A 12,922-nucleotide genomic window follows, 5' to 3' on the forward strand; every position below is an offset into this window, starting at 1 on the left:
ACTAACTGTTTTTCTGAAGGGATTTCAGCATTGGGTAGGGATTTTTTGGGGAGTTGGGGTATCATTTGTTGGTTGCTTCGTTCTTTCATTGCTGTCTTTACACTTCCCTCCATCAGTGGTTTACAGGTCAGACATTCTTTTGGAATTTCTCCATTATAACTTGAATTCTTCCTATAAACTTTTCCAAACCATGTTTGGACATATTCAATTATAGATCCAAAATTCTATGAAATATAAAACTGTAAAAGCTTGGATAAGGACTGTAACAATATTCATACTAGTTTTTATATGCACTGCTACTTCAGAATTCTATGCAAGTGGAAATGCTCAAGCTTTCCACAGAAACTTAGATTAGGCTTGCTAACTGATTTCAGCAAGAGCAAAAAGGGCAATTATTTTTTTTTATTATCATCATTTAGGCCAAGGGGAAATAAAATGAAATAATCTCTACCTGTGCTGCTATACATCACTTCAAATGCATTTCTCAAATCCCTTTCCTAGATCTTAGATTTTTTTCAAAAATATGTTTTAAGATTTCCATTTGATGAGGTGCTAAACCTAGTTCTGAGATGTCCAAGAAACAAATTAAAACTTTTGCTGGCTTCATGAGGTAAAATACGAATATAATTTCATGTCCCTGGTTGTTCACATGTCCTAACATCCTAAAGGACAACTTTATTTAAACAATTTACACAAGTTACGTTTTGTGCATCAGTCTGCAAATGCAATTGCCGTGCGGCTACTACAAAGGCTTTTACATCAGTCTTTTCTTACCCCCTTTCCTCACACTCAGTGCTCCATGATAATCCCTGAATGCAACCAGGATGTTTCTGCCTTTCCTTACTAACAGGGGCACATGTAGATACACCTTCTTCCAAGTGACTTCAGCTCAAACACAGCACCACAGCAGCACAGCATGAGGTCCTGACACACAAACTCAACAGTCGTTCTCCAGACTGTTCCCAAGCAGATACTGGGTCTACTGAAACTCCAAGGACAGCCCACACGCTGGAGGATACTAACGGAATGAGAAACAAACTGAACTTTAAGATGAACTCCACAAAACTGCACTTGTGTGGACACCTCTGGGAGCTGAAGGCCTTAAGCCCAACAATCTCATGGAATCAAGGCAACACATCAGAGAAATTAAGGGCCTTTATTACCAATTTGGAGGCAGGGCCAGTGAAGGCTTTTTGATGCTTCCCAGGCTTGCCACCAAGCTCATGAGCAGCTCATCCATAGCAAGTTATCACGCCCAGTATCTTCTGGTATGTAGCTGGCCAGTGCCAACCCAGCATCTGAGCACCTACCACCACAGGCATACAAGGAACGCCATCAGCAAGTGTTATATCTTTCTCATAAAGGCTGAGCATGAATGTTTAGAGGTGTCACAAGCAAAGCAACTCTGCCCCTGCTAATTCTGCAGCCCCAACTACTCAGACATCCTTCTGGCAGTTGGATCAAGCTTTGGGTAACCTCTCAGCACTATCCAAAGATTCATCCTCCACCATCCCTACAGCTTGGGATTGCCTTCAGAAACAGAAAGGTAACTTCCTAATACCAGCAAAGAGCCCAACTGCAATAACCTCTGCATGTCTTTGCTGCCAAGCCAGGTGTGGTGCTACTCTGCCAAATTACAGAGGTGCTCAAGATAGCAGATGGTGTCTATTATGGTTTCTCAAATGCACCTTCCCAAATGGAGGAGTGTAGGAGACCTGAAAGAACAGATGACCGCATGGGGAAAGAATAACTACATCCAGCAGCTAAGACACACAGCTCAGCTATAGCTCAGTCCAAGAGAAACCCACTTGCCATAACCTTTCCTATGTTCATTAGTGATGTAAATTCTGGAACTGCTTAGTTGGCTGTCAAGTCTCCAAGCCTCAAAGAATTGAGAAAGGTGCAACAGAAATCAAGTTACCCATTTCTAAAACAAGTTACAGCAATGCTTCTGTGCATACAACCTTCTCCCCCAAATTTTCAAGCTGCCTTTTTCACCAGGTAAGTGGTGAGCTCAGAAAATATTTCCACAAACATCACTATTTCACATTTAAGGGTCTTCCACCAGTACTGATCCTTTCATATTTCCAGGCAATCCTCTCTTCCCTGCCATCCTCCTTACAGAGTCAAACATCACATGGTCCAGGACTCTGCCACATTTTCAGCATTACACAGATTATCTTGAAACACAGCCAGCTGCACCCACCCAAGCTCTAACTGTCTGGACCCTACCACAGTGTTCTGTTTCTGGCAAGCAGAAGCAGTAATGGCTCTCTTTCCAGGGAGTTTGCGTGTGTCCACATTGCCATCTAGAGGATTGCTGCCACACTCCAGTCCATCTACCAACAGTGTGTAAGGTATGACAGAACAGGATAAATTCCATCAGCAGAAGGGCAGAACTGCACACTAGTAGCAGCATGGTCTATTTTCCATGACAGTTACAGAAACAGGGGGAAAAACGCCCAAACCAAGGCCTCACAGATGCAGTGAAAGGATAAAAGCGTGCACATGATGCAGACTGAAAACCCTGGGACACACAATGGTCTTAGGGCATCATTTTGCATTATTATTTAACAGAAAAAATAGCTATTTGTCAGCCCCTCTTATCCTCTTTCTTCTCCATGATGCACACTCTCATTGCTTTTCTTCCCTGATAGTTGATGCATACCTGACACGTGAGAAGCATATTTAGAAAGATGAAGCAGCAGAAAGCTAATCTTAACATTATAATAAATAGTAATATTTTTCTCTGGATTTAGTAATCTGTGCCACTATGTTCCAGAACTAGAGAAACCCCAGTACCTAGGAGAGGTGAGCCTTGATGTGTCAGCTAAAGTTAGATCAGGTAGCTGCACTGTGCAGCAAATCATGCTGCAATCAAGCTGCATTAGTGATCTAAAACCACATCCAAACACTGCCATGTTTGAACAATATGAAATTAGTTATAAACAATTTTTTTTATGTGGGCAGGGGGTAAAAGGCAGCAGTTGCTCAAAATTTTCTTAAGATCAAAATATAACTTACTGATCAGAGTCATAATAATCCATGCATTTCTTTTTTTTGTTATAAGCTGCAACCCTGAAGGGTACAATTTCCAGTGCTCGGAGGCCTGGAGCCATTGTCAACACTTTGGCACCATGGGTTGGTTCATACAGATCTTTCCCAGTGTCAGGGTGTGGCATCCCTGCTGGATCTCGCCCTACGATGTAGAAGTTAGCTCCTGCAACCATCCGTGCTCTGCAGTGCCACTGAACCTAAAACAGAGACAAGGGAAAACAGTTAACAGAAGAAAATGCTCAAAATGACACTGAAAATGTGCTGTATGTTTCAAAATGAGTGGTTTCATAACTAACAATTTGGTTTTTACCTTTTTTCTTATAGTTCAGTTACTACTGAAGGTAAAAAAAATATATACTTCAAAGGAAATTCTGCACATGGACCACTGAATCATCAATCAAAGAAAAGCTTTTAAATTATTTAGAAATGCATCTCTTTTACTGACTGTGGTGAGAAGATTTTTTTATCCTCAAGACTGTTTGAAGTATTTACTAGATACAACTGTTAGAGATGTTACACTTATGACAGTTTTTAGACTTACCATGTCACAGGATGCTGTAGAATTTTCTTAATTATTTCTATATGTAATATTTTCAATACCAAATTTAACTGTACAGTACAGGAAAAGCAAAATAACTATTACATTATTTTAGGTAAGACTCAACTTTGGAAGATGTCAATGTGCTCTCATTCTGGGAAGTATTCCCCTATAAGAAATGTCATACCATCTGCATGACTTAGTATCTGCCAAAGAATACTCAGAGAAGAGTTTTAAAAACCAGCAAGCATATAACAGTGGTTTCTTATATGTGCAGCCCTACCTTCACACACAACTGAAGGGCCTACCCGCTAACTACATAATGTAAAACAGCTTCATAATTGAATAATATTAAATATCTGTCAAAACATCTGACAAGCACTAAAGCAATCTGTTCCAGTGATTGATCACCTGCACAGTAAACAAGTTCATCCTCATGTTCAGGTGGAACTCCTGTGGGTCAGTTTTTGCCTGTTGCCTCTTCTCCTATTGCTTGGCACCACCAAGAGCCTGAATCCATCCTCCTGACACCCTCCCTTCAGACACCTGTAGGCATTGATGAGGTCCCCTCTCAGTTGTGTCTTTTCGAGTCTGAGCAGGCCCAGCTCCCTCAGCCTTTCCTCACAAGAGAGATGCTCCAGTTCCCTCATCATCTTTGTTGCCCTCCATTGGACCTGCTCCGGGAGCTCCGTGTCTCTCTTGTACTGAGGAGCCCAGAACTGGACACAGCACTCCAGATGAGGCTTCACTAGGGCTGAGTAGAGGGGCAGGATCACCTCCCTCGACCTGCTGGCAATGTTCTTCCTAATCCACTCTGGGATACCACTGGCCTTCTTGGCCACAAGTGCACTCTCCTCTTGTCCCATTTCTATACATCCATATTACTTCAGAATATATTTACTTTCCTAATCAGGTGAATTTACTGCATTTTGATAAAGAACAAAACTGTTTCTTTTTTTCCGAAGCACTTATCAGGAATGTTAAAAAAATAAAAAAAAACCAAAAATGCTAAATTGATGCTTCTGAAACATGTCTATTAAGATCTTTACAGACTGGAAAGCCACATCCACCCTGCAGATAAGCATATTAACAGCTCCTTGTTGTTCTGTAAAGCACTTGTGCTACAGAAACAAATCTAGTACCAATGTCTTTTAAACGACTATGGAAAATTATTAAATGAAGAATCTCTTCTATAACTTGAACAAACATTATTGTCAGAATGTATTCTGAGTCACTGGAAATACCATGTAAGTGAGGAAAAAACTTCTGTTCAGAGTAAGAATTGTGGATTTTGTTCCTTCTCAAGAATTCAGGAATTAAGTAGAAAATCTCTGTTGATTCTCAGAAAAGGTCTGTGGGGAACTGCACAAGATTCCCCACAGTTACTCACTCACATGCCTTGACTGTAGCTGGGCTGCAGTTCTTTTTTCCAAATGAAAAGGCAACGCAAGCTCTGTTTGACCAGTCAACTGGTCAGCAGAAAATAAGTGACACCTTTAAGAGTCTAATTTAGACACCATAAGTGCCTAATTTAATTTCAATAAGATCTCCTACCTACCAAAACGCTACCACAGAGTTAACATCTGAGCCTGGTCAAAACTTGAACTTCTGTGACTCAAGGTGGAGAGGAGGGCAGAGAATAGGGAAAAAAAAAAAAAAAAAAAAAAAAAAAAAAAAAAAAAAAAAAAAAAAAAAAAAAAAAAAAAAAAAAAAAAAAAAAAAAAAAAAAAAAAAAAAAGAAAAAAAAGAGAAGATGGGGAATCAATATCCCCTAGAGGAATTGACCTCATGAGAACATTTATTCTTTCTGCTGTTTCCCACAAACCTCTAGGGATTCCAACCCAAGAGCTGGCTCCTAAATAAAGTGTTGCCAAGGAATTATTTCATACAAAAGCCTTGAAACAATTCTCCCTGAATTAAGTTTGCCAAAAAACAGACTTTTTTTTGTTTGATTTGTATACAGCCCTCCAACATACAAACTTTTTGCTTAAGTCATAAAACTTAAGTACCTTAACATTGAAGACAACCATTTGTTATGTTAACATATCTTATAAATCCTTTTGAAAAAGACTGTAAAAAAGGAGGAAGGATTAATTTATTATTATACCCTTATAACTGTAAACCCAATATTTTCTCCCACCATTTACAGCAAAATCCTCCAATGTAGAAGTTTTCTCATAAAAGAATGTTTCGGTTGATGACAGAAAGAGACTTGACAATATGGTTTGTCAAACCCACAAGACACAAACATCAGACACAGCACTAAACACTTAAGTGCACTATCAAAAGGGTTTGGTTTTGTTTTCAACTCTTGATGTATTCACCTCAGTTGGTCCAGCGTACATCATGGGGGAAGGGAATATAGCTACCACTGTTGTTTCTGGATTCAGGATTCCCTCCTCCAGCACTGCAGCGTGCTGCTTCATGCGCCACATCAGAGGAACATCATCCTCCTTTGTCCAGCCTCCAAGTGGATGCAAGAGCAAAACCGGGCGGCGGTAGCCACGTTCCAGAAGTTGCTTGTGAGTATCCTGCATTAAAAGAGCATGGCCATTGTGCACCGGGTTGCGTAACTGGAATGCAAAGACAGCATCTGTGGAGGAAAAACAAGACAAAAAGATATGAGAAAAGCAAGTTATTTTATCAGGAGTTGTACGATTACAGAAAAATCTTCGGTACAATCTTTCCTCAATTTCCTTAAACAAATATAATAGCAGTAGTCATAGGTCATTGAAGAATTATGAATTATTACAAAATCATCATACTTAATAAGCAAAACTAGTAAAAAAACAACCATACAAAAAAAAAAAAAGAAGATAAATCAGCATCTTTCATTTCTGAAATTTCTGCAGAATTAGTCTGGTTTCTCCAATAGCTACAATCTTCTATATGGATGTTTTGCTTGCATAAGCATATTTTAAGAGGAAATCAAACTATGGTACCTGTCTTAAAGGTTCAGTATATCATCAAGAGAACAAATGGACGTGTTTGCAACAAAACAAATAAAAGGGGATTTAAAGTTAATAAGTTTCCTTCACCTTAACAGCTTAGTAGATTTCACAGTAAGAACAAAGCAAGACTAACTGTTATTCCAGACTGTTATAAACCCTTCAATGAAAACCCCTGACACAGCCAGGATTTCTCTCTTCTGCAGATTAGGATGAACTAAAGTACCCTGCAAACCAGCAGAATCACCATAACTGAGAAGTTTCCAAGAAGAAACCAACAAAATCTAGAGAACAGGTTTTTTTCAGGCATCAAATATATATTTGTTTAGGGGTTAGCTAAAACAGAGGCTGGCATCTCAGACCTATTGATCCTGGAAATACTGGCCACATTGAGCAAAGACAGGGGCTTAGAACAGATACGTTCAACCATACATTTACAGTTTTTGCCTAACATGATAATATTTATATCATATTCTACCACATATTAACATTATTTTTTCTTGCATCAGTGACATGTCTAGAGCGCATGGGAAGATAAAATTAAGAACCTTAATTAACAGTTTCTATTACGTATTTAGGCAATGCAGTGCCTGAGATCATAAAAATTACTACCAGTAAAAAGCAAAGAATGCCTCCTAAGAGAGCATTCAAAATTTTCATCCTTGGAACAATGCTACTCGCAGTGGTGGCAGCAGACACTGGGATAAGTCTCTGCAGGAAGGAAAAAAACAAAACAAATTTACTTACCAGCATTCATTGCCTTGAATTTCTGCCTTAGTTCGGCTGGAGTGAGACGATATTGATCTAGTCCATCATTCCAATAGATACGATCAAGGACCTGCAGATCTCCACCTACAAGCCAGTTCCCTTGCTCCATAACCATCTAAGAAAAGAAAAGAAATTCCTTGTTAAGGTTAACTGTCAGCTTCTCCAGAGCATCTACAACATTGCGATGGGAACACATCTTTACCAAAGAACTGTTCCAGGTTAATTTTATTTGACAGTTGCAAGTCAAGCATCAACATTAAAAAAAAATTTAAAAAGTCACAGGAACATAGTCCAGACATGTAGAGAAATGCAAAAATCTTCGGTAGGCACATGCCTTTCTTTCAAAATTAAGCATTTTTTAATATATAGAAATGTAAGTAACCAGTATTCTTAATCAACATTATTACATAACAAAGATAGTGTCTGTAAAGCCTTATATATTACATTAATATAATAGCAGTAGTCACAGGTAATTGAAGAATTATGAATTCTTACAAAATCATTGTACTTAATAAGCAAAACTAATAAGAAAAACCCATACAAAAAAAAAATCAGCATCCTTAATTTCTGAAATTTCTGCAGAATTACTCTGGTTTCTCCAATTCCAAAAATTACAATTTATTAAGCTACCATTTTTTCTTATTTAATTGCAAGATATTAATACAATGCAGTTGGAATACTTTATAGTCAAAGCAAATACAACTGCAATATCACCCTGTAATTCACAAGATTCTGGTCAGCAACTAAGTAACAAGTAAACAGTTCTGATTAACTATTCACCCACTTTAACTCTGGAATAAAATCAGAATCTTGGAAGTAATATAGCTTTTGGATTTGTTTCATGGTAGCACTTTAGGGAAGCAACATATGTTGTACACTCACTATAATTCTTTTTATATCTTTAAATATCACCTCACCCTTTATCAAAAACTAATTATGGCAAGCTGCTTAACATACTCTAGCAATGGCCTCAGAAAATTTCTGGGGATGCATTTGCTTTTGAAGATGGAACCACAAAAAACACTGAAGTTTCATACACATTTCTGATTAATTTTTTAAGCCTTATGTAATTTAAAGATGACAACAAATGTTGATATAGCAGAAGACACTACATACTACACGCAGAAAAAATTAAGAGTGGATTTCTTTTTATCTAATTTTAAGACATACTTGTAAACAAAAAGATACTACAGAGAAAAAACGGGGAAAGAAGCATACATTGGCTCTGCAGAACTAAGATGCAACACTCACATCAGCTTGCATAACCAAACACAGCACTGTGATGAGTACGTTACAATTAGAACATTTCAGCATGACACACACAGAAGGCCAAGATTAAAAAACAAAACGAACACAACGGAGGGGAAATTGCTCCCTAGAGAGTTAAATGATGAACTCTCCAGGAACAGGGCCTGTTTCAAAAACATCTAAACCAGGCAGGTCTCACATGCTCCCCATGCAGGCAGAATAGAAGTTTTCTATCCTTCACAATGCATATATCTGATGATTAAGGAGCTTTGATGATCCATCTGGCTGCACAAAGGGATGTGCTTCCTAGGCACACTGGAGGGCAAAGTTCCTTCTTCTGTAGCACAGATTCTACAGTACATTCTAAATTCATTTCATCTGTATATATTGACATTAGATTTTCACACTAAGTGCAGACTATTCAACAGCTGCATAGAAAAAAACCCAAGACCTTTGTTTCTGCTAAAATATTTTAATTAATTTTCAAAGTAGTTTTGATGTCAAAGTGCATCAGTCACAGACACGAGCGTCACTTAATTTGCAGCTCCACAACAGCACAGCTCACAGGAGCAGATTTTCAGCTTTTAAACACACACCTTGATATAGGGATGTTCCTTGCACGTCGTTCCCCACTGCCTAGCACAGCGTTCCTCTTTCCTGTGCTCGTAGAATTCGGGATTACGGAGAATGGCAACACGGCAACCTTCATACACCAGCGCAATTGCTGTACACCCGTCGAGTCTTTCTTTGTCTTCTTGAGTAGCTGTTAGCACTATAGGCACTGACAGATTAATAACTCCCCCTGCAGAGTCAGAAAAAACCCACCTTATCCTTAGTAATGGTCATCAATGATATTATGAAAATCTGCCTAATGTAACAGGTTAATTTTAAGGCTGTAAGTGCATCACACAACAGGCAGTTCAAGCACTTATCTTAACATGGGTGAAAAGCAACAGAGAGAATGAACTCTTGTATGAGATACATGTGCTGTAAAATTGAGCAAACACTGAGGTCTGGGAAAGAGCAAACACAGTACTGAAAATAGCAAGTACTTATAGCTGCACACAAGTATTTAGACTTTAGGGATACTACTTGTTGGGAATCTCAAATTATTATCTTGCTTAAGAGTCTATATAGAAGGTAGAAATACATAAATAACATTTTTAAGTAGATTATCTAAATTATTAGGCAAGATTGCTACTGGAGTGGATAAATAGTAAAAAAGAAATAGCATACTCAGTAGTCACACTTTTGGTCCATAAGAAAAATTCAGTGAGATAGAAGCAGACGAATGTACCCGAGTAGTTGGCATACAACAATTCAACTATTTCAAAAGGTGAGTTTTGCTGCTTACTTAGAACTGTACTCAGATTCAAGCACAGATATCTCAGAAAAAAGCCTTTCAAGTCAGGCAAATATTTTGCATAGTTTGTTCAGCTGAAAGCTTACCAGCTCCTTCACTTCTAAAACTAAGCCAGTGTATCTGAATTTTAAGGTTATGTGTCATCCTCATTTTTAAGTACCTACTTCACTACCAGATGCTGGAAGTCTTGTTTTTCTTGACTACAAGAGTGAGATTTGAGAAACCCAGTGGAGTAATTACTGTAAGTCTCGTACGAAGGCTTGAACTCTAATGAGCGTATACTTGTCAAATGAGTGCAAAACTTTTGGGTGGCCTCCAGGAGAAAAATCATGGACCCCTTAAAAGTAATGGAGGTTTTACTGTTTGCCAAGACTCTAAATAAGGCTAATTTCACTATTATTTAAGCAAAGCATATTTTACAGGGAAATTAAACTTGTTAGGAAATAAAAAATAATGAAGCTGGATGAAAAGTTAAAGAGAAAAACAGATCCCTCTTCATTCATAATGCAAAATGCATAATGCAAGCTCTGCTCCTCCTAAGTTAAGTCTTGCTGCTCAGAGTGACTTTCAAAGCAACTAGGTCAAAAAATTGAGTTTGGCAGCGGTCACAGAGAAAGTAGTTTGACAGCCAAAAATTGATAATTAAAAAAATCCTTTTGCTTTGCAAACAAGTAAATAAATATTTCAAACTAGGAAAATATCTCAAACCTGTTGATTGTTAAATTTCTGTCTGTGACCAGTAACAGATGCATAATACCTCTTACATTTTGCTTCATCCACTGTACAAATAAGAAACTGAGGCAAGGTAATGAAGTGAGTTTAAGTCACAGATGAGCACAGGTTCAGGATGAGACTTCTTCATGTAACTTTAGATTTAAAAGTTTGTTTCCCCTGGATGGAGTGTACAGAAGGCAAATGGAGTGAAAACAAAACTAGCAGTCCAAAATGATACTGCAAACTTTAGATCCAAATTAACAGGATGGCATTATGCTGCCCAGGAGAGCATCTGAGAGACCTACAGAAAAGGGCATTAGAAAATATAGGAGGGACAACAGACATCTGCATCACAGAACTGAAAGACAAGTGAATTTTTTTCTCTTACTTGGTCTCTAGTAAGAGAAGACTAATGCAAAAGGAGGCATGGAGATAGGAAAAAGGCTGCAGTAAAACAGAGCCTTCAAAGAGGAATAAATGCAAATTGCCAGAGGATCACAATCAAATTCCAAAATCTGAGAATGTTATCACTTATTCACTGCCTTAACTAATGCTTGTTCTTAGTCAACTGGTAACGCAAAATAAAAAATATTCATTTAAATCATCACAGGATAATTATTAAGTCACAGTAATTCAATTATTTGTGACAATTGTTCATCCTCAAGCCACATCCTCAAATTCTGATTTCATACTTGCAACAGCTCCAGCACACTAGTCAGTTTTTGTTGTCCTCTCTGTCTTTACTAATACAGAACAAATCTTTTGGTACACAGAGCTAAACAGCAAATAAACTGCAATTCTAAGTTCTAAGATCAGTTTCTTCAAAACAAATTAGAAATGTGAATTTTAGAATTAAATGCTTTTCATAAATGAAAACATTTGAAAAAGTAGAATTTGTAAAGCCAAAAAGACAAAACATTCAAATTCTAACACAATGGTAGCTATAAAAAGAATAAAACCATCAAGTTTAAAACTGATTTTTATAATATTCTATTCTCTTACCCCAGATCCCAGTTTGTGCACAAGCCTGAAATTGTGTTACCCCACCACCACTGAGAAGCAAAGCATGAACAATATTTTAGAGGTAGGATTAGTTTGCTGGATTTTACAAATGGTGTGTTTTACCCTACCATCAAGGAGACAGTCAAAGTGAAGGCACTGTAGGTATTCTCTCTCTCTCATAAAGCCATTCAGGGGTGTTGCCCAACCTTCCGCTAGCACTTGCACCCACTGCATATCCACCTTGTAAAGAAATGGAGAAATAAATTTAGAGCAGGTAAAAGCTATTACATAATTACTGACAGGTAATAATCTCAGTCATATATATATCATAATAGATCGTTATTTAATCCTAAAATGCGGGACAGTATAAATCCAAGTTTTCTCAGTATTTCAGTTTTTAATCACAAATAATTCAAAGCTTCTATAAGTAAGGAAAAAAAAAACAGCTTGCTCCTCACTGTTCACATTTTTGGCTATTTCCAGTCTTACACTGGATCAAATTTCCATCTGTTAAAAACAAACTAACAAACACAAAACAACAAACTTTATTTGTAAATGTTTGATAAAGTTCATCTTCACAAAATTAGAGTCCCACTTGCCTTTATTTTTTTAACAAAGACAGCCAAAAGGTTAAAAAAAAAAGAAAAAAACCACATACAGTTACCACAAAAATATCAGAATTATGGGTGTGAATATTAAGACATCTAATCTTAAATTAGAAAGAAATTTTTTTGCATAAACTAGTGATACAATGTGGAAATAAAATTATCTCTGGACTAGTACTTCATCTAGATTAAGAGATATCAGCTAACAGAGAGTTTCCTTCCTTAGCACTTTAACAGTCACACTACGACTTAGTGTGTGGCCTCTATTATTTCTGCATTACTGAGACTTGGTCAGGTCTTTGACAAGGACAGACTTTGCTTGTGCAAGTCTCTTTTGCAAAGAGTATGACTAATTTTATTACACTGTTTAATTTATGCCAAGGCAAGTACAAAACACAGTTTCTTCCCAAGCTTACGATATATACTTGCTTGATATTTAACAAGACACTGGTTGGGGGTGGAGGGAGAAATTATATGTTTCTCTAGAGAGGGAGCAATTCAGAATGGGACACTACAGAAATTTAATAATGGTGACCTTAAGTATTTATTGCTCATCAAAGCAACGAATAGTTTTAAAGACACATGTATGAAAAGGATCTCATAAAATGCAGTGAAAGGAAGCATTAATATTTAGTAGTAGTAGAAGACTAAGCAAATTTTAAAACTATTTAATTCAGTG

General features: G+C 37.4%; 1 protein-coding gene across 1 annotated transcript in view; it reads right to left on the reverse strand.

Annotated features, from left to right (window-relative positions):
* PAPSS1 (3'-phosphoadenosine 5'-phosphosulfate synthase 1) overlaps nt 1-12,922 on the reverse strand; it is a 41,475-nt gene that overhangs the window by 5,995 nt on the left and 22,558 nt on the right. The window contains exons 7-11 of the mRNA XM_027884726.1: nt 11,767-11,878; nt 9,156-9,361; nt 7,291-7,426; nt 5,920-6,188; nt 3,025-3,254 (exon numbers count right to left, since the gene is read on the reverse strand). Coding sequence (XP_027740527.1) covers nt 3,025-3,254; nt 5,920-6,188; nt 7,291-7,426; nt 9,156-9,361; nt 11,767-11,878 — 953 coding nt within the window. The remainder of the gene's footprint in view (nt 1-3,024; nt 3,255-5,919; nt 6,189-7,290; nt 7,427-9,155; nt 9,362-11,766; nt 11,879-12,922) is intronic.

The sequence above is a fragment of the Empidonax traillii genome, unplaced genomic scaffold (assembly GCF_003031625.1).
Source record: "Empidonax traillii isolate 1590-97213 ecotype Southwest subspecies unplaced genomic scaffold, ASM303162v1 scaffold154:size1206225, whole genome shotgun sequence".
Classification (NCBI taxonomy): Eukaryota; Metazoa; Chordata; class Aves; order Passeriformes; family Tyrannidae; genus Empidonax; species Empidonax traillii.